General features: G+C 44.5%; 1 protein-coding gene across 4 annotated transcripts in view; it reads left to right on the top strand.

The window, feature by feature from the left end:
- Nucleotides 1–21,168, top strand: part of MTMR1 (myotubularin related protein 1) — an 81,957-nt gene that overhangs the window by 55,283 nt on the left and 5,506 nt on the right. For 3 of the 4 annotated variants that reach the window (XM_054581805.1, XM_054581804.1, XM_054581803.1), the window contains 3 exons: nt 4,395–4,487; nt 13,342–13,455; nt 18,672–18,848. In XM_054581805.1, coding sequence (XP_054437780.1) covers nt 4,395–4,487; nt 13,342–13,455; nt 18,672–18,848 — 384 coding nt within the window. Of the gene's footprint in view, nt 1–4,394; nt 4,488–13,341; nt 13,456–14,838; nt 15,380–18,671; nt 18,849–21,168 lie in introns of those variants that run through there. The other variant, XM_054581806.1, reaches the window with a different exon arrangement.

The following is a 21,168-nucleotide window of genomic DNA, read 5'->3' as shown; positions in this document are numbered from 1 at the left end:
AAAAATAACTTCCCCCTGTAATCACACTATCAAAAGTAAATGAACCAGTAGTAGTAGTAAGGGTGTAAAGAGATTAAGATTATTATCAGAAAGGGGAGTGAATATGAGATGACCTACTAAGAGAAAAATGACTTTGAGGGAGAAATCTAGATGGTGGGGAATTGAATGGAAGTCACACTGATCTCCTTGCAGGATGAATTTGGATTTACAATAAATTGTGGTGAACCCACCTGGAACAAACAACTAAACAATAGCGGGAGAGAGCCTTATTACCTCGGGCAGATAGAAGAATCAGCTATAGCACAAGCTAACTTGTAGGGAGTGCAGTAGAGACTCAAGAAGATGGGCGGAGTGCCCACGGGTGGCAGCACCACAAGGATATTAAAACGGCCAGTTGGATCCCCTTGAAAAGAGCAGGATCTAAACCATAAGAAGGGATTTCCAGCCTGCAGCACTAGAGCCCAAAAAGTACACAGATAACAACCAGCTGTGCAAAGCGGCAGGGTTCCTCTCTGCCAGAGACAGGCAGCTGGAGACACAAAGAATTGTATAAAGGGCCAACGCATAGATTTTTATTTGCAGCCATGACCCTGGACTTCAGCCAAGGTGGGGGCAGAGTGGGCTAGAGACGCCTGAGGAGAGACTGAGGAAGGAGGCTTTGGGGAGAGAACTGAGACAGTAGCCAGTGGGATCCTGGTGCTGACTCCTCCCCCATGCGACAGCAACCATCTTGCTCAGGCAGACCACACCCCTGAGCGGTAACAGCATGAGAGGACAAAATAGCTATGTCCCCAGGAGGGACCCTTCCCTGCACTGTGGTGCCTAAACCGGATGGCTGAGTGCAGAGTGACTAGGTTAACAGCTGAAGGAGAGAGCCACAGATAGTAGATTCCTGGAAGTCTGGAACAGACTGCCTACGGTCATTCAGGATCAATATCTGACATCATCAGAGGCAGATCCAGAAAGAAAAAAACAGCGGTCTCCTACCATAGTTCACACCAGAAAATCAGGAAATCAAGACAGATCAACTTAAGAAGCAGAAGCAAAAAAGAAGAGTCTCACAAATAATGGGAAGACAAAGAAACATCCCCCAGTCGAACAGAAAGGAGGAATCCTGAGGAAGAGAACTGAATGAAATAGAGACAAATAAACTCTCAGATATAGAGTTCAAAACAACAGTTCTAAGCAAGCTCAATGAGCTCACTGAGTTCAGAGAAAATTTTAAAAAACTACAGGGAAAAACTATGAGGAACTTCCTGCAAACATCTCAGCACGAAAAAGTACATAGAAACAATCAACAAGAACGAAGAGGAAATGAAGAATACAGTTTCTGAATTGAAGAACACAGTAGAAGGAATCAAAAGCAGGCTCGATGAAGCCAAGGATCAAATCAGTGAGCTGGAGGATAAGGTAGAAAAAAGCTCCCAGAAAGAGCAAGAAAATGAAAAAAGACTAAAAAAGAAGGAAGAGGTGTTGAGGGAACCACAGGACAACTTAAAACATAATAATATCCATATAGTAGGGATACCAGGAGGAGAAGAATAGAAGCAAGAGTTAGAAAACCTGTTTGAAAAAGTAATGATGGAAAAGTTCCCTAATTTGAGGAGAGAGAAAAATCACACAAGTCCAGGAAGCACAGAGGGTCCCAATCAAGAGGAACCCAAAGAGGCCTACTGGAAGGCACAGCATAATTAAAATGGCAAATACCTAAGACAAAGAGAGAATCCTAAAGGCAGCAAGGGAGAAAGAGGTCGTAACATACAAGGTAGCCCAATATGGCTAGCAGCTGTCCTCTGAAGAGAAACCCTACAAGCCAGAAGGGAATGGCAAGAAATATTCCAAGTCATGAGAAGCAAAGGCCTGTGACCAAGACTGCTCTACCCAGCAAGGCTCTCAATTGAAATGGAAGGTGAAATAAGGAGTTTCCCAGACAAAATAAGATTAAAAGAATACACCTCCACTAAACTAGCACTGCAGAATATGCTAGAGGGACTGCTTTAAGAAGATGAAGAAAAATATTCTATGAATATCCAGTTCCTTCCACAGTCACCGATACTTGATATTACCAATATTTTTAATACTTATTAATCGGATCGTGATAATGGTGTGTTATTTTAATTGTTCCTTTATTATTTGTTTAAACTAAGCCCATTTCTGCATATTTTTTGCCTATTTCTATTACTTTTAAAAAGCTTTAAATGACTTTCTTGTATTCTTTACCCATTTTCTGACCAAATGTTTGTAGAATTTTTTCCCTAAAGAAAAAAACAAAACAAAACAAAACTATTGACCTTTTTTAGATGTGTTGCAAATACTTTCTTATTCTATTACTTGTTCTTTAACTTTTTTATATGTATATTACTGTATAATCTTACATGTTTATTATAGACATATTGTCAATATTTTCCTTTATAGTTTCTGGCTTTGAGTATTTTACTTCAGGGTAAGAGAAATATTTTGTGTTTTGTCCTAAAACTCCTTCAGTTTTTCATATTGCTGTTTAACTCACCTGAATATTTTTTGTATACTGTGTAAAATAGGACTCTATATTTGTTTTATTTCAAGAAATAGTGGTTCATGCACTTTATTTGTTGAATAACACTTATTTTCCCCATTTGTTTGAAATTCCGATTAATCATATATTACATTGTAAGACAGATATATACATTTGTTTCTAGAATACTCATTTTATTCCATTGATCTACTTGATTATTTCTGTGCTGATGTCATATTGTTTTAATTGCTGAGACTTTATAATGGATTTAAATTTGTTAATACTTTGTAATGGATTTTGACATTAAAAAAAAATAAATAGATAACATCAGTTGGCATTTAAAAAAGGAACGAAAAGGTAGAAGGAAGAATGAACTCCTGCCTTTTGTGACGACATGGAACTGCTTATGCTAGGTGAAATAAGGCAGTCAGTGAAAGACAAATACCATATGATCTCACCCATAAGTGGAATCTATTCAACAAAATAGACTAACAAACAAAATATACCACAGGCGTGGAAACATGGAGCAGACTGAAAGTGACCAGAGGGGATGGGGAACGAGAACAATGGTGGAAAGAAGGAGAAGGGACTAGACAAAGAACATGTATGAATGACCCATGGACATGGACAGCATAGTGGGAATTGACTGTGGGAGCGGGGGTTGTGGTGGGATGGGTGGAGGGGGGCAAAAGGGGGTAACTTCAATCCTGCTGCTTTTCACTGCTGGTTGTTATCAGTGTACTTTTTGGGCTCTGGTGCTCTAGGTTGGGGGTCCTAGCTGAGGGTTTAGCCCCCACTCTTCCCAGGGGTATCCAACTGGCCCCTTAAGTATCCTTCCATTGCTGCTGCCTGTGGGTGCCCAACCAGCCATCTCGAGTCTCTGCCACACTCCTTACCAGTCAGGTTGTGCTGAAGCTGATTCTTCTGCCTGTCTGAGGTTATAAGGCTTTTCTCTTGCTCTGGTTCAGTTTGCTCCTGGGGATTCCTCCACAATTTAATGGTAACTCCAGATTGGTCCTGGGAGGAGGTTAGTTTGACTTCCATTCACTCCTCCGCCATCTTGCTGATCATCCAGTGTTTCTCACTCTTAATGTGTATTGATTGTATTGTATCTTCACAGTGTGTCTTCTTTTTCTCCTGTTTGCTTAGTTTATTTGGGTCATCAGATTGTTTGAAGCTTCTCTTATAATGCTCACTTTTGAGCTGTTTAACTTGTCTTCAATATTTTTATTAGTCCTGTTTATATGTTTGAAATTACCTTTTACTTTTAGTATGAATCTATAAGTATCTCCTAAAATATCAAAAGGTCTGAAATACAATTCTAGCTATCAATTATATTTCAAAACTGAAAAAAAAAATACAACATTGTACTCCTAGGGCAAGGAATGTACCCATCACCATTTCAAGAGTGAGATTTGGGGGTTCTCTGAGTCAAGTAAAATTGCTTAAAATTTGTATATTATTAATCATTATTTTGATTCTCAGACTTCATGATATTTCTGAACAATGGAGGAACCTGGTTTTTCATTTATGGAGAAAATGGCAGTCATAATTTGCTTTATGAGCTGCTAATTGGTAGTCTCATGGTAACCCTGTGCACCTGGTGTGATGGCTGCGTTTGACCCCATCATTTGGACTGAAAAATGCTGGCTGTTTGCTTATAACTCTTGATCCCAGCAATGTGAAAGAAGCATTATAAAACAATCAACATTTAAAAATATAGTACACAGAAATTTTGTTTCCTAAGAATAATAGAAATCAGTTCATTTCAGTGGACATTTTTGAGTGCCTATTATGTGTCAGGAATTCTGTTAGGCCTTAGGACATATGAGTGAGACATGATTCTTGTAACCAGGACCGTGGTCTACATTAAAACATTTAACCTTTTGTTTCTTTTCAGCGAGTGGGCCATGGCAATGACAACCATGCAGATGCTGACCGGTCACCAATATTTCTTCAGTTTATTGATTGTGTTTGGCAAATGACAAGACAGGTGAGAGATTTCAAATATATTTCTGACCTATAGAGTCTGATTCAAACATATATTAAAGTTGAAGTGTAGATGAATTTTCATGTTCATTCAGAATGAAGATGTGTGTATGTATGTAGAATATGACTTCTTCTGTTATTTAATTCATTTTGATTCTATTTCATTGCAAAATATAAGTAGAAAATTAGAAGCAAACAACTTCTCATCAAAAGTTACTTTTCTTGTGCAAGTGGTTTTGGTCAGCCATCCTGTTCCCCAGCCTTCGAAACCAAAGCTCTACTCAGCCATTCTGCCTCTCGTGCTCCTTTTCTGTCAGTGCAAGGAAACTCAGCCCCCTGCTGGATCAGCAATGTAAATGGGAAGGGGACTGAAGGTCACGTGTCCTCAACAAGTAAATGGGTAAACAAATATGATCTATACATACAATGGAATATTGTTCAGTCATAAAAAGGAAGGAAATTTTGACACACTCTATAACATGGATGAACCTTGAGGACATCATGCTAAGTGATTTGCACATTATGCAAAGGGGATTTTACCAGGGAATCCAGGAATCTCTACACCCTGCTCCAGGCCTCAGCCCCTGTAACCTTAAGGTCACCAGGAAATGACTATCCAAGAATCAATGGCAGATAGGAGGCTGCAGAGTATTTGTCATATCCTGGTATTTAGTTCCCAAATCCCATTACACAGGGCCCTGGTAAGTGAGAAGGCCACACATGGACCATGCTTCCCTAAACCAGTTGGGCCTGGAGGACTTTAGTTCAAAGCAGACCATGATGCATGTGTTGTTTTTCCCCACATGTCCAACATCCAAACCTGAGTTTGGGGATTTACCCTCATGATGGGAGATCATGCCATGGAAATGGACCTGAAATCAGAAAGAGACAGAGACAGAACACAGGGAGTGACAGAGAGAGAATGGCAGAGAGAGAGAGAGAGAGAGAGAGAGAGAGAGAGGCAGTGAGAGAAGAGGGTGGGAGACAGAGAGAGAAAGAGGGCAGAGAGGCAGGTAGAGATGCACAGGTGGGCAGAGAGAGTCAGAGGGGCATAAAGAGAAAGAGGGGCAGAGAGAAACAGGAACAGAGAGACGGACAGGGGTAGAGAGAGGGACAGGGATAGACGGTCCCATAGAAGGAGGGGGTCCAAAGAGGGGGGATGAGAGAAGGGGAGGGTCAAAGGGGGCAGAGAGAAGGAGGCAGAGAAAGCGGCAGGGGATGAGGGTGGCTGAAAGAGGTAGACAGAGGAGCAGACCGGGCAGGAAGAGGCAGAGTAAGGGATGTAGAGCAGCACAGGCAGAGAGGGAGGGGGGAGGGGGAAGAGAGACGAGGGGGCAGAGAGAGGTGAGGGGGCAGAAAAAGGTAGCAAGAGGGGCACAGAGAGGGGTCATAGGCAGGTGTGCAGAGAGAGAGAGAGAGGAGCAGGGAAAGAGGGGGCAGAGAGTGGGGACAGAGGAAGAGAGTGGGGGCAGAGAACTGGGGCAGGGAGGCAAAGAGGGGAACAGAGAGAGGGGCAGAAGGAGGCAGAGGGGTCAGAAGGGGTAGAGAGGGGCAGAGGGGACAGAGAGGTAGAGAGAGAGGGGGCAGATGAGAGGAGGAAGACAAAAGGGCAGAAGGGGCAGACAGGGTGGTAAGAGAGAGAGAGTACAGAGTGGCAGAGAAAGAGGCGGGCAGAAGTGGAACATGAGAGGGGGGCAGGGAAGGGGGCAGAAGAGACAGGGGAGTAGGGCAGAGGAGGCTGAGAGGACTGTGGGAATGACAGGGGTATGAAAGAGGAGGGCAGGAGAGAGAGGAGGGTGGGAGAGAGATGGGGGACACAAGAGCAGGGCAGAGAGAGCATCACAAGAGAGGGTGGTAAAGAGAGTGAGCAGAGAAAGTTGGCAGAGAGGCAAAGGAAGGGCAAAGAGAGGGGACAGATAGGAGCAAAAGGGGGAGATAGAGAAAGGGGAGCAGGGAGAGGGGGAGCTAGAGGGCAGCAGAGAGAGGGAAGACAATGTAGGGGCAGGGAGACTGAGAGGGAGAGAGGCAAAGAGAGTGAGGGGGCAGTCTTAGAGAAAGAGTAGGACAGAGACAGGTGCAGAGAGGGAAAGGAGGGGCAGAGAGAGAGAGGGAAACGGGGGAGAGGCACAGTAGGGAGGCAAAGAGAGATGAAGAGAGGAGAGGGGGAGAGGCAGAAAGTGAGAGGGAGGGGTAGGGGAGAGGAATGGGGACGGGGTACAGAGGGCAGAGAGGCAGAGAGGGGGCAGAGAGATGGGGAGTAGACCCAGAGAGGGGAAAGGCAGAGAAAGAGAGGTCAGAGGGAGCACTAAGAGGCCTCTGGATGGGGGGGAGGCAGAGAGGGGGTGAAACAGAAAGAGAGGGAGTACAGGTAGAGGGGGTGAGGCAGAGGGGGGTTCAGAGGGAGATAGAGAAGGGGGAAGTAGGGAAGGAGAGAAACAGGGAGTTGGAGGCAGAGATGGAGGAACGGAGTGGCAGAGAGAGGAGGAGAGGCAGACAGAGGTTGAGAGGGAAGATAGGGAGGGGGAGAGACAGTGGTGGGGAAGAGAGAGGGTAGAAGGGTAGAGATGAGGTGAATGGAGAGAGGGTGTAGGGAGATAGAGGGGGAGGAGCAGAGATGGGGGTAGAGGGAGGGGGCCAGAGGGAGAGAGAAGGGTGCCAGAGAAGGAGAGAGGTGGTGGCCAGAGGGACAGGCAGTGGCAGAGGGAAAGGGAGGCCAGCAGGACAGAGGGAGGGCTGAAGGGAAAGAGCAGAGTGGGGGGCTCAATTTGCCAGAGAGAGAAAGGAGGCAGGTTGCTGAAGAGAGGAGGGCAGAGAGTAAAGGTGGGACAGAGAGAGATGGGGGCAGAGAGAAGCCAGGTAAGAGGGACAGGGAGAAGGCAGCAGAGAGAAGCAGAATCAGAGGGGCAGGGAGAGAGACAGAGACGGGGGCAGAGAGAGGGTTGCAGAAAGGCATACAGTAGGGAGCAGAGAGGGCAAAAGAGAGGCAGCAAGAGGCAGAGAGACAGAGTGGGGGTGGAGAGAGAAAGGCAGACAGGGAGGGACCGAGAGAGAGCCGTAGGAAGGGCAGAAAGGGGCAGAGGGAGAGGGGACACAGCAATGAGCACAGAGAGGCAAGGCAGAGAATAGGAGGGTAAAGACAGGGCAGATAGAGGGTGTAGTGAGAGAGGGGGCCGAGGGAGGCAGACAGGGACGGGCAGAGAGAGAGAAGGGCTAAAAGAAGCAGAGAGGGAGAAGGGGCACAGAGAGAGAAATGTGCAGAAAGTGGCGGTAGAGAGATGGAGAGAGAAAGGGGTCGGAGAGAAGAGAAAGCCAGGCATGGAGAGAGGGAGGGCGGCAGGGAGAGGGAGGCAGAGAGAAGAAAGTGACCCTCCTGGATGCCTTATCAGGAGAGTGGCAGAGATAGGGGCAGAGATGGGCCGGAGTGCGTATAAAGGCACAGAGAGGGGTGGCAGAGAGGTGGAGGGGGGTGGCAGATGGAGAAAGAATGGGGCAGAGGAGAGCCAAAGAGGAGGGTAGAGAGAGCAGGGGAGTGGTGGAGAGAGAGGGAGACAGAGAGAGTGGGTGGCAGATAGAGACCGTTGGGGCAGAGTGAGGGGTGGCTGAGAAAGGGAGAGCAGAGAGAGGGAAGGGGCAGCAAAGCGGGGCAAAACGGAAAGAAAGGGTTAGAGTGGGGACAGAAAGAGGGGGAGAGGCAGAGCCAAGAGAGAAGTAGGGGTAGAGAGAAGGGGTGAGAGATGGGGGAGTTAGAGGGAGAGCAGAGAGAGGCACATGCTGAGAGAGGGGGCAGAGAGGGAGGTGGCTGAAAAAAAGGGGGACAGAAAGAGCAGAGAGTGGGAGAGGGAAGTAGGTGAGAGTGAGAGAGGAGGTCAAAGGAGGGGCAGGGGGCTGCGGAGAGTCGGGGTAGAGGGCGGATGCAGAGAGACACAAGGGCGGAGTGGGGGGCAGATGGGCACAGAGAGAGAGAGTAGTAGAGGTAGAGGGGTTAGAGAGGGGGAAAGCTAGAAAGGGGTAGCATGGAATATAGAGAAAGGGGTGCAGAGAAGAGTACTGGCAGGGAGCGGAGAGGGGTCCCAGTTGGCAGGGGCAAAGAAAGTGGCATCAGGGGAGCAGAGGGGATGCAGTTTGCCAGGGAGTGAGAGGGGTGGCAGGTTGTGGGAGAGAGGAGAGAGAGTGAAGGGGAGGCAGAGAAAAGCGGGGGTAGAGAGAAGCAGAGTGAGGGCAGAGAGAGGGAGGGAGAGTCAGAGAGTCAGAAATGAGCAGAGAGACTTTGTGGGGGCAGAAAGGGAGAGAGTGGTCAGATAGGGAGGCAGAAGGAAGTGCAGTGGGGCAGAGAGAGGCAGAAAGAGGCAAGGAGAGGTGCAGACAGGCTCAGAGAGAGGGAGGCAGAGAACCAGAGAGGGAGCGGGCAGAGAGAGTCGAATACAGAGGGCTGATAGAGAGCGAGGCAGAGTGGGGCAGTGGCGGGGCGGGAGGCAGAGGGAGAGGTGCAGACAGGGAGGGAGGGACAGAGAGGAAGAAGAAGAGAGAGAGGATGGCAGAAAGAGGCAGAGAGAGGGGCAGATGGGCATAGGGGAGGGGTGCAGAGAACTGTAGAGAGAGTTTGGCAGAGAGAGTGTGTGGCAGTGAGAGAAAGAGTGGCAGAGAGTGCTGCCCAGCCTGGTTGAGGGTGGAGTTGTGGGGAAAGGAGAGTGAGAGGATAGGAACCATGTCTGGACTTTCTCCTTCCTATTGGTCTGGAGCTCTGGCCTTGGTGGCTTCAGTCATACGATGGGGACCAGTGGGAAAGATTGCTGGGGACCAACATAACTCCACCAACAGCCACGAAGCTCATGATTGACCCTTTTGGCTGCCTTATCAGGATTGCCCTGGAGCCCTTTCAGAGGACATCTGTCTCACCGCTCCTGGAAAGTCTGAAATACCAGTCCCATTTCCTCCCTGCCAGGTTCTGTTACTGATGGGGGTGTGTGTTGAGAAGGAAAAAGGCTGAGAACCACCGCACTGCCTGTGTCCCCTCTCTGCCTCAGCTAGGGCTCCTCCTCAAGAGCCATGGGAGGACCAGGAGTCCCAGCTGTCCACCTGGAGTGCACACTGTCAGCCCCTGGACACTTAAAGATTTACAGGCTTGGGCCTGTTCCCAGAGATCCTTCTTCCTGTGGGCCTGGGGAGAGGCCTAGTTCTGTGTGTAGTTCTTTCAACGTTCCTTTCCCAGGTGGTTCTGATGTGCACACGACTTAGAGGATCAATAATCTAGACCTTAACTCCAAGTACAGACGAGGGGACTGTCGGCTCAGCCTCCCCCGCCTCCCCAGGAACTAGTTAGAGATGCAACGTGTCAGGCCTTCCTCAGGCCTTCCCCAGGCCTGCCGGTGTGGTGTGGTCGGGAGGGTGTCCAGCACTGTTTCACAAGCTCTCCAGAGGATTCTTCCCTAGACCAGTGCAGCGCAAACTTATGGGAGCACAGAAATCCCCTGGGGATTGTATTAAAAATATGGATTCTGATCTGTAGCTCCGGGGCAGAGCTAAAGTCTATATTTCTAAGAAGCACCCAGGCCATGCTGCTGTCTACAGATCACACTTGGAGGAGCAGGGGTCTACAGATCATAGCCATACCTTCAGAAATAAAGGGAAAGTGTGTGGGGGGACAGATCTGAGCAGCCAAAGTAAATTTCCAGAGTCCTTGGCCTCCCTTAGAACTCACTCTTACTTTTAGACCATCTGCCCCAAGCTGATGGGGCTCAACAGTCATGTGAGTTCCAGATCACAGCTGACTGAAAGCAGCAAATTAGGAGGATGTTGGGGTAAGAGGGGCGGTCTCAGAGGTAGGCACCCTGCTATGAGTGACAGGTACCAGCAAACACATCCTCAAAAGGCTAGCCAGAAGTCTGTTTTGCGCGCCATGCACTTCTGGCTGTTCATATTGGTGCCAAGTCAGTAAAAAAATTAAATGATGGGCACATTCGGGCTAATACCAGAAAGTATGCAATCCATCTTATAAGAATCGCATAAAATGGTTGAACACAAAAAAACAATTCTGGTGCTTCTGAAGGGATAAGCACCATTGTGTGTATGTAAAGTAGCTTATTCCTCCCCAATGCCTAGGTAAATAGGAGTGTGTTTTTAACAGCTTCAGCCTAACTACCACTTATGTTGATTAGTACCCATTTTCATGTCTAATCTATATCATTTTTGTAATGTTTATTTGCTTTTAAGAAAGAAAATAAGGGGTTTGGATTAGAAGATTTCAGATGTCTTTCACGGCTCTAAGACCCTGTCCACAAAATGTATATAGTTATATTTAAGTGCTACTTTTAATGCATTAGATGCAGAAACATGAATATCAATCTTTAAGTATCGATTAAGTCACAAGTGAATGAAATGAAGATTATTAGAAGAGATGTGTCAATATAAGAAGATTAACTTATTTTTAGGTTGTCTACTGCTAAATCAAGTTAGCTAACTCAGCGCAAAGTTGTCAGAAATCTCAGAATAAAATGAAGTAATTTCTGTGCACAAATTAACATAAAGGGAACTAAGGGCAAAAGTAATTGAGGGACTCTAGAAAATAATCTTAAAAACATTCTACAATAGCGATACTTTAATAGAGACTACCCTTTTGGATAGGTTTAATAAGTTGTTGAGATTTTTGTCCCTCAAGTGGTAAAGAATTTCATTATGGATTTCTGTGGAGTGTTTGAGACCATACTTTTTAGGTAGATGGTATATAGTTTCCATAAGAGGCCAAAACAAACTATGCATCACAGAAATTTCATCTTTCATTTGTATTATTCTACCTAGTGTTACTTATCCTAATTATATGTTGTCTGAGTTGGATTTAATGCCTGAGTCTGATTTAATGTCTGAGTTGGATTTAATGTGAATAGCAGTTAGTTGAGTAGATGGAACCCTTGTGTTTCATTGTCATGAGTACTGATGGGCTCGGGCTGAGCGCTGCCCACCCTCACCTGGTGCCCATTATGCCAGAATAAGGCTCAGAGTCAGTGGTGCTAGAATGCACCCAACTGAGCTCCCAGATCCAGAATGCAGGCTTAGAAATGAAGACTTCAAAAATATGTCAATAAAAGCCTTGCTGTCATGTTAATAAACATATATTTTTAAATGTCTGAAAATAATTTCCATTCTTATCATTGATTTAATAAAATTTCAATATACACAAATGTTATATTTGCATAAAATTAATAAATTTAACTTAATTTATGAATGGGGATAACTAAGATGCATAGAAAAATACTGGAAAAGTAGACATAATGTACTTGGACTTTTAAATGACATTTGGAATATGAGGCCATTGTTGGAGTTGTAAGAGCTTAAAGGCTCTGAGATCTATCTTTAGCATTTCAGCCAGATTTAGTTGATTTAGATTATCATTGATTTAGCTCATCTATTTAAGAACAGGAATGCTAGAAGGAACAACCACCACAGCTAGTTTCCAGAGGTTTCTGAAGAAGTAGTATTTTGATGGGGCTGCTTAGAACACTTGTGTGTTTCTAATGAGAGCAATCTTTAAGGTGGAGAAAGAAGCTGACCTTAATCCAGGATAGCTAAACAGAATTGGTTAAAGTGGATAATGTAATATCCCAATGAGGAAAATATTTTCAGTTGGAGTTTGGACAGTTCTGGATTGGCCACTGTTTCTCATTGAGAAGCTTGTCCCTGGCTTAATAAAATAATAAATCTAAGCTAAAAAATAAACTTGTCTATTCGTGACCCTGGTTATCACTCTATAGAGATGACAGGATTAGTCATGATAGTGTGCAAACATCACTCTGATTGGGGACTGGGTCTTTAAAGTAAACTGACAAAGAAAAACATGCTGGACAGTTCTATTTCATTTTGTTCTAATTGGTTTTGTTCCATTGAGTAGAAGACAAATATTTTACTATGTTTTAGTATTAGAATTCCAGCACAGGGTGGGACCCCAGTACATGCCTGCTGCCAGGATTATCATCATCATTTCCAGATTGTCTCCTCATGGCTATTCAATGCCAGCCGCTGCATTGCCAGCCCTGGCAATGGAAAAGTCTTTGTTAGGTTTCTCCAAAACCCCATTAAGAATTAGCTCAAACAAACAAACAAACCACACAACAGTTGAGATGATTGTGTGATTTTCTTCCTTATTCTGTTAATTTCACTAATTGATTTTTGTAACATTATTGATTTTCAGATGTTAAACTTGCCCTTCTTTCTTGAAATCAACCCCACTTGGTCATGTCTTAGTACCCCTTTTAGGTATTTGCAGGTTCAATTTGCTTATATATTGGTGAGGATTTGGGGGTATATGTTCATGGAGTTGTCTCTGTGAGAAGGTTTTTAGTTATAAGTTGTTTCTTTCATATATATATAGGCTGTCTAGTTTTCCTTGAGTCACTTCTGGTGTATGCTGTGTCTGCAATCCCCCCTCCATTCTCCATAGCTTAGAATGTGCCTCTGGGCAGAAAGCTGGGACAATGGTAGGGCTCTCCTGCTTGATTCCTTTCTCTTGGGGGGTCACAGTCCCATGCTGCCCGTTGCCATTTTCTGAAAACAGCTGTTTTATATCTTTTGTTCAGCTTTCTAGTTGTTTCTGGCAGAAGGGTGAATGTGGGATTTGTTCTACCATCGTGGTGAGAAATGGGAGCTCCGTAAGCTTTTTTAGGCGTTGAAGAGTACAATTCTTGTTGCTTCCGGTTCAGCCAGATCTATAAGCTTGGACTTGAAACTGTAAATAGTTACGTGGGTCCCATGTTTCTTTTAAGCTTTGACTATATTACAAGATGCAGTGTAGCTGTCTTTTCACAAAAGTATTGATGCCACTCTGCCTTAGATAGTGAACTTTTAACCTGATTTCTCTCTCTTTTAAGTTTCCTTCAGCATTCGAATTTAATGAATTATTCTTGATTACAATCTTGGACCACCTTTATAGCTGTCTCTTTGGGACTTTCTTGAGCAACTGTGAACAGCAGCTATTCAAAGAGGTAAGTGCATTATATCCTGTCCATAACTTTTCCAGTTGTTCAGGTGCCTTTCCCATTAAGTGCCACTGTAGAAAGGGACTGAATGGAGAGGGGACTTGAGTGTAGCTCTGATGCGGTCTGTAAATGGAAGGGTTGCATTAGATGCCTACCTGGGTTCAGCAGCCCCAGCGCAAGTATCTAATCTTCCAGGTGGTCTGAAACAAGCCCTTACTTTCTGGGGGCTATGGGCTGGGACACATCACACCCACAGCTCTCTGAGGTCTGTAGGGTCACTACTAGGTTCTGGACCCTCTAGACTCCAAGCTCATGTACTTTCTACCACACTGGCTCCATTCTCTGTGCTGTTGGGCAGAAGGGTACTTGGAGACCTAGGAAAATGAAGTCTGTAGATGAGCACCAAACCTCCCTTTGGGTAATAAGCTAAACTTTCTTTTCCATCAAGTTGGTAAGGCAGCAGCTACCAAGCTTCTCAGGGTTATATCTCACCTCTTCCTTTTCTTCTCACTTTGGGATAAAAGAAAGAAATGATCAAAAGTGATAAAATGCTGGAGAAAGGCAGCTTAAACAGTATCCTCTGAATAATAGAAGAGGACTACCATTTGCAGGTGAAATGTAATTGGTTGGTCAAAAAGTTTGTTTGGTTTTTTCCATAAGATGGCACTAGTAGCGCTTAGTTGTCTTTAACTTCATTCAAAAAAATTTTGTTACATTGTATTGTTACAGCTGTCATATCAGCGTACATTAAAAAAATCACCAAAATTGGAGAATTTTTGTGTAGCCATTTTAATATTGAAGATGGAAGAAAATATACAACATTTTTGACATATTATGCTTTATTATTTTGAGAAAGGTAAAAATGCAACTGAAATGCAGAAAAAGATTTGTGCAGTGTATGGAGAAGGTGCTGTGACTGATCAAATGTGTCAGAAGTGGTTTGCGAAGTTTTGTGCGGGAGATTTGTCTCTGGACGATGCTCCATGGTCAGGTAGACCAGTTGAAGTTGATAGTGATCAAATCAAGACATTAATTGAGAACAATCAATGTTATAGCACACGGGAGATAGCCAACATACTCAAAATATCCAAATCAATAAAGTTATAGGTGAAAATGAAAAACATGTCTTTTATTTTACGGAAAAAAATGAAATGGACTTTTTGGCCAAGCCAATATTAGAACATTATGGAATTCAGGGGAAAACAGTAGGTCACCAGCGCCCACCTCTCTCTTTCTCACCCGTTGACCGCTCCCTCATTCCATGCTGCTCTCTCCCAGCTCACGGGCCTCCCCTCCCATTCTCTTCCCTTCTAACCCATCTTCCATTCCATTGGAATGGGCCCAGTCTTGGGTTCTCTTCTCACTCCAAACTCTGTGTTCTCTCTCTAGGTGACTTCATCTGTCTCAGAGCTCCAAATGCCATCCAGCTCTTCCCCAGCTCTTTTTGCATCTCAGTAAATGGCACCTCTGTCCATCGAGATGCTGAGGTCAAATATGTAGAGGCCACACCTTCAATTCCTCTCTCACCCTCACCACAGAGGCCGCATCCAGTCCACCAATGAGTACTGCTGACCCTGGCCCCCAAATACATTCTTAATCTGGCCACTTCTCGCTGCTTTACAGCTACAAGCCTAGTTCAAGTCCCACCATCTCACAGCTGGACTAAGGCAGCTACCCAGGAACAGACTTCTCTCCCCTCATTCCTGATCTCCAGCAGTCCACTTTAAACATAGCAACCAGGGCGGCATTCCCAAACTTTAGTCTCATCATATTCCTCTTCCCTGCTTGAAACTTCTCTGTGCCTTCCCAGTGTGATCAGGATAAATCCATATTCCTATGGGCCTGTGTGATGGAGCTGTTTGATAAAAAGAAAAAAAAATCAGTGAATTCTATGGTATGGAACTTTTATCTCAATAAAGCCATTTTAAAAAAAAAATCAGCAACAGAATGAAGTTCATATGTACAATATGTAGAATTTAAACCCTTATGTTCTTACATATGTTTTTTGCCAACATGCACTCTTTAAAAAACTCTCTTGAGCCCTGGCTGGTGTGGCTCAGTGGATTGAGCACTGGACTGTGAACCAAAGGGTTGCTGGTTCAATTCCCTGTGTAGGGCACATGCCTGGGTTGCGGGCCAGGTCCCCATTGAGGGGCGCATGAGAGGCAACCACACATTGATGTTTTGCTCCTTCTCTTTCTCCCTCCTTTCCTCTCTCTTTCAAAATAAACAAAATCTTAAACCCTCTTGAGATATAATTTACATACCACAAAATTCACTCTTTAAACATGTATACGTATCAGTGATTTTTAGTATATTGAGGGTGCAACCATCACCATCTTTCATAAAAATCTCTCTTCACCCTCAAAAGAAACCCTAGACCCATTAGCAATCACTTTCCATGCCCCAGCCCGTCCCCCACCCCTGGCGAACACTGATCTATGTTCCATCTCTATGGATTGACCTCTTCTGGACATTTCATATAAATGGAATCATAAAATACTTGTCCTGTGACTGGCTTATTTCACTCAGCATGTGTTTAAGGTTCATCCATGTTTTTGCAGCACGTGTCAATACTTCATTCCTTTTTATGGCAGAACAATATTGTATGCAGAGACCACAGTATGTTTATTCATTCATCAGCAGATGGATTTTTGGGTTGTTTTCACTTTTAGCTATTACGAATATTGCTGCTATGAACACTCATGTACAAGATTTTGTGTGGATATACGCTTTTTTTCCTCTTGGGTAGATACCTAAGAGTAGAATTTCTGGGTCATATGGTAACTATGTATTAACCTTTTGAGGAACCCAGAAGTTTTCCAAAGCAGTTGCAACATTTTACATTCTCACCAACAGGGTTTAATTTTCTCCACATCCTTGCAGACACTTATTGTGTCTTTTTTTATTCTAGCCATCCCAGTGGCTGTGAAGTGGGATCTCCTTGTGGTTTCAATGTGCATTTCTCTGATGACTAACGATGCTGAGCACCTTTTCATGTGCTTATTGGCCATCTGTGTGTCTTCTGTGGACAAGTGTTCATCCAGATACTTTTCCTATTTTTATTCTATTTTTTAAAGATTTAATTTACTTTTAGAGAGAGGGGAAGGGAGAGAGAAAGGGAGAGAAACATCAGTGTGTGGTTGCCTCTCATGCACCCCCTACTGGGGACCTGGCCTGCAACCCAGGCATATGCCCTGACTGGGAATCAAACCGGCAACCCTTTGGTTCCCAGGCTGGTGCTCCGTGCCCTGAGCCACACCAACCAGGGCATGCTTTTCCTATTTTTAATTGGGTTGTATTTTTACTACTGAGTTGTAAGATATATATATCCGTTATCAGATATAATTTGCAAAAATTTTCTCCCATTCTGTGTTGCCCTTATATTTTTTGATGGTGTCATCTGAAACAAGTCTCTAAGTTCGATAGAATCCAATTTGTTTTTTCTGTTGTTGCTTATGCTTTTGGTGTCACATCTAAGAAAGCATTTATCTAACCCAAAGTCATGAAGATTTGGGCCTGTGATTTTTTTCTAAGAGTTTTATACTTTTAGCTCTTAAATTTAGGTCTGTGATCCATTTTTTAGTTATTTATTGTATATATTGTATAGTAAGGGTCCAATTTCATTCTTTTGCATGTCGTTATCCAGTTGTCCCATCACCATTTGTTGCAAAGACCATCATCTTTCCCCCATTTTCTTGGCACTCTTGTTGAAAATCAGTTGACTGTAAATGTGAGGGTTTGTTTCTGTATTCTTTTCTATTCCATTGATCCACATGTATATCCATCATATGACAGCACAACCTGTCTTGATTACTATAGATTGGTAGTAAGTTTTGAAATTGGAAAATTGAGACCTCTCTCTCTCTTTTTTTTTTCCAATATTATTTTGGCTCTTTGAGGACCTCTTGAATTATTGCTGGTGTTTCTCTTGTAAATACAAAATATAAAATTTGAAAAGGTCCACCCTTTGAAAAGGTAGCTCAGTTGGTTAGAGCACCATTCCGATACACAAAGGTTGCAGGTACCATCCTGGTCAGGGCATATACAAGAATCAGCAATGAATGCATAAATAAGTGGAACAACAAATCAATCTCTCTCTCTCTCTCTCTCTCTCTCTCTCTCCCCCCCTCCCCCCTCCCCCCACCCCCTCTCTCCTGCCTCCCTCTCCCTCCCTCCCTCTCTCCCACTTTCCCTTACTCTCTCTCTAAAAATCAATAAATAAAATTTTAAAAATATGAAAATTTGAATTCTCTGAGTCTGGATACCTTGTGAGGAAGTCAGCTGTCTTGGGAACAGCAGAATGGTAGAAAATGTTTCTGGCCTCACCATTTTCTTATTTTGATTTTGTCACTGTGCTTGATCCATGTTTAAAGTTTACTTGCACTGCCATGCCTGAGGGTTTGGGTGTTTTCATTCACATGAGCAATGTAAATGATTATAGCATTTCTAAACAGTGCGCTGTAAAATCAGGTGGTGGGGAGATATAATTTAATGATATATTTACTCTTCTATATAAGGCTTCTCCAGCTTGCTATCCTGGCATGTTTCAACCAAGATAGCCATGGTTTTCCATGAAATGAATCTTATCTATAAATTCTACCCATAGTCCTTAACATTAAGAGTTACAGTCCTGGCTGGTGTGGCTCAGTGCATTGAGCACTGGCCTGTGAACCAAAGGGTCGCCAGGTCAATTCCTAGTCAGGGCACATATCTGGGTTGTGGGCCAGGTCCCCAGTGCGGGGGTGCACAAGAGGTAACCACACATTGATGTTTCTCTCCCTCTCTTTCTCCCTCCCTTCCTCTCTCTTTCAAATTAAATAAATAAAATCTTTTTAAAAACGTATTTCTTATTTTTAAAAAAAGTCACAAAAGCAAACTGCAAACCAGAATTTTAAATTTATTTGTTATGGATGAGCCCCTTCATTCCGTGGTTGTTAGAAAGTTCTCATTCTGCTTTCATGCAGACGCAGTTGCCAGATGTTATCTAATTCAGCGCTATGTCTTTCTGGGACAGTAATCAGTGTATGTTGTCATGTCATCCCTTGAATGAGGCGATGTATGACAGAAGGATGAGTGTGGGGCCTAGTAAATGTTCCTGAATTTCACTGTTTGAACTTGCTTCATTCATTATACAAATCCTTTTCTTTATGTAATACAAATTCTTGGGAATGTAAAGAAAAGCTGAATTTATTTCAGTGTATTCATGTTTTGTTTTTCAGGATGTACATACAAAGACTATATCCTTATGGTCTTACATCAATAGCCAGCTCGATGAATTTTCTAATCCCTTCTTTGTGAATTATGAAAACCACGTCTTATATCCTGTTGCTAGTCTGAGTCATTTGGAATTATGGGTAAACTATTATGTGCGATGGAATCCACGAATGAGGCCTCAGGTATCTTTTTGTTTCTGTTCTTTTCAAAAGGGCATGTCTTTCTGTTCAAGTAAAGATGGCGTTACAGTAATGGGTGCATGCTAGGTGTTAGCACATTATACTGAAAGCTCTCTGCCCTGGCCTCTCAGGGTTCAACCCTTTACATTCATGTTCCAGGAGGTTCCTTCCACACACCAACCCAGATGCCATTTGTTGGATTAGAGTTAAAAATCTTAGCACTTCTGTCTTCTACTGCTGATGACACATGGGTGAAGTATTATCAGCTACCATGTTTGATTCAGTCTTTCCAGGAACTTGACTCAGAGATTTCATGGGTGTAGCAGTACCTATTATGCAGGGTGCCACATGTGGAGTCAGTGAAAGGATGTTTGAAAAAAATGCATCGTGGTTCCAGTTGCTAGATTCCAGTATTACAACAGAAAGGGGGCCTGGGCTGAGTCACACTACAGGTACCCCTTGAGGAAGGGGTAAAGTTTCCTCCTCCTGCCATACTTTTTCACTCTAACATTTTCTGAGATTGAAAGCATATTGGAGAACAGTGCACGTCAAGGCCAGGCAGCCAAGCTGTGGTCACCCTTGGTGTTCAGTGGCTGACCTGGGGCTGTGGCTCAGGCACTACCAGTTAGGGTTCCCGAGGTGCTCCCCCAAGCCTCTGCTCTACATGGTCCTGCCCTGCCCCCAATCATCTTCCATGGGTGCCCAGGCAGCAGGGTGGGGTTCAGACTGGTGGAGGCAACACTCATCTCTGTGGACATAAGACTTTCTGCTGAAGTTGGGTTTGTTTGTTTGTTTGTTTGTTTTTGAGTTTAACATTCTTAGGGTTTCCTGGCAGTCCACCTGGAGTACGTTTCTAGGGCTTTAGCATCATCACTTCTGTAGCCACGGATAACACAAAATTGCCTTTCTTCTCTGCCCTCTTCCTTCTCAATCCTTCCCTCTCATTCAGTGTCTTCACAGTCTCTACAGCAGCAGTCCCCAACCTTTTTGGCACCAGGAACTGGTTTCATGGAAGATAATTTTCCCATGGATCGGGATGGAGGGGATGGTTTTGGGATGATTCAAGCATATTACATTCAAACTCACCTCTTGCTGTGCGAACAGGTTCCTAACAGGCCCGGACCAGTACCAGTCCACATGCTGGAGGTTGGGGACTCCTGCTCTACAGGCGTGTTGTACACAAAGGCTGGGTGGCTTAAACAACACAAACGTATTATCTTCCAGTTCTGGGTGCTAGAAGTCCAAGGTCAGGTGTAAGCAGAGTTAGTTCCATCTGAGGTCCATGGGGGAAGTATGTGCTCCAGGCCTCTCTCCTTGACTTGTAGATGGCCATCTTCTCCCTGTGTCTCTTCACAGTGTCCTCCCTTTATGTGTGTTTCTGTGTCCACATTTCCCCTTTTTATAAAAACACCAGTCATATCAGCTTAAGGCCCACCCTAGTGATTTCACTTTAGGTTCATCACCTCTATAAAAACCCCTTCTCCAAATGCAGTCACAATCTGTTGTACAGGGGATTAGAACTTTCACATATGAATGGCGGGGGGGGGGGGGATACAGTTCAACCCATAACAATCCCCAAGCCCCACTAGCTATGGGGAGACCAACTGTTATTTCCCTTTTCAGTTGGCCTGGTACTTGAATTTGGAAGGTAGCATCCCTTCACTAACCTTTCTTCCATATTGGAAAATTCACTCACTGTAGACTTACTTAGCTGCAGGTTCTGAGAGGTGCACACTGCTGCCCATGGCACTGCTCTTCATTTCCTGATCAGCTCCCTTTCTCTCTAACACCACAGCCCAAGGTGCTCATCACTTGCCTTTTCTTTCCTGTTCCTCGTGCATTTCATTTGTTCCACAAAGCTTTAGCTACAGAAGCCCTTTCCTCCTCTAGAACCTCTGAGTCAGCCATGCCAGCCTCAAGACCTGAGGCCTGTTTTCCAGAACACCATGATCAGGGCCTTCTCAGCGCAGTGCTTGTCCTTCTCTCTGAGCAGGCCCTGGACCCAGGACTTGGGTTCTCCTGTACCTGTGTCTCTGCCACCTCCTTCTCCCAGGCTGACAGACTCCATGCCCCATAACCACCCCCCTCCAGCTCTGGAAACGCTCTCCTTGCCCTCCGCTTCTCATTCTTCCAATTGCTGGTAGTCTAAGAACCTTCTTTAGCAAACTCCCCTGACCTGAAACTCCCCTCCATTTACTGTATGAGGGCGCCAGCTGCTGTTACCGTGCACCATGCAAATTTCTAATGTGGTACAAAGGGCCACTAGCTGCTTCCTATGTTACACCATCGAGCAGCAAGGGCAGTGAGCATTTCCACACTGATG

The sequence above is a fragment of the Pteronotus mesoamericanus genome, unplaced genomic scaffold, assembly GCF_021234165.1.
Source record: "Pteronotus mesoamericanus isolate MK-2021 breed Mesoamerican mustached bat unplaced genomic scaffold, CSHL_Meso_final contig_66, whole genome shotgun sequence".
Lineage (NCBI taxonomy): Eukaryota > Metazoa > Chordata > Mammalia > Chiroptera > Mormoopidae > Pteronotus > Pteronotus mesoamericanus.
The sequence above is the reverse complement of the archived record's forward strand: the minus strand, read 5'-3'. Positions and strand labels throughout refer to the sequence as shown.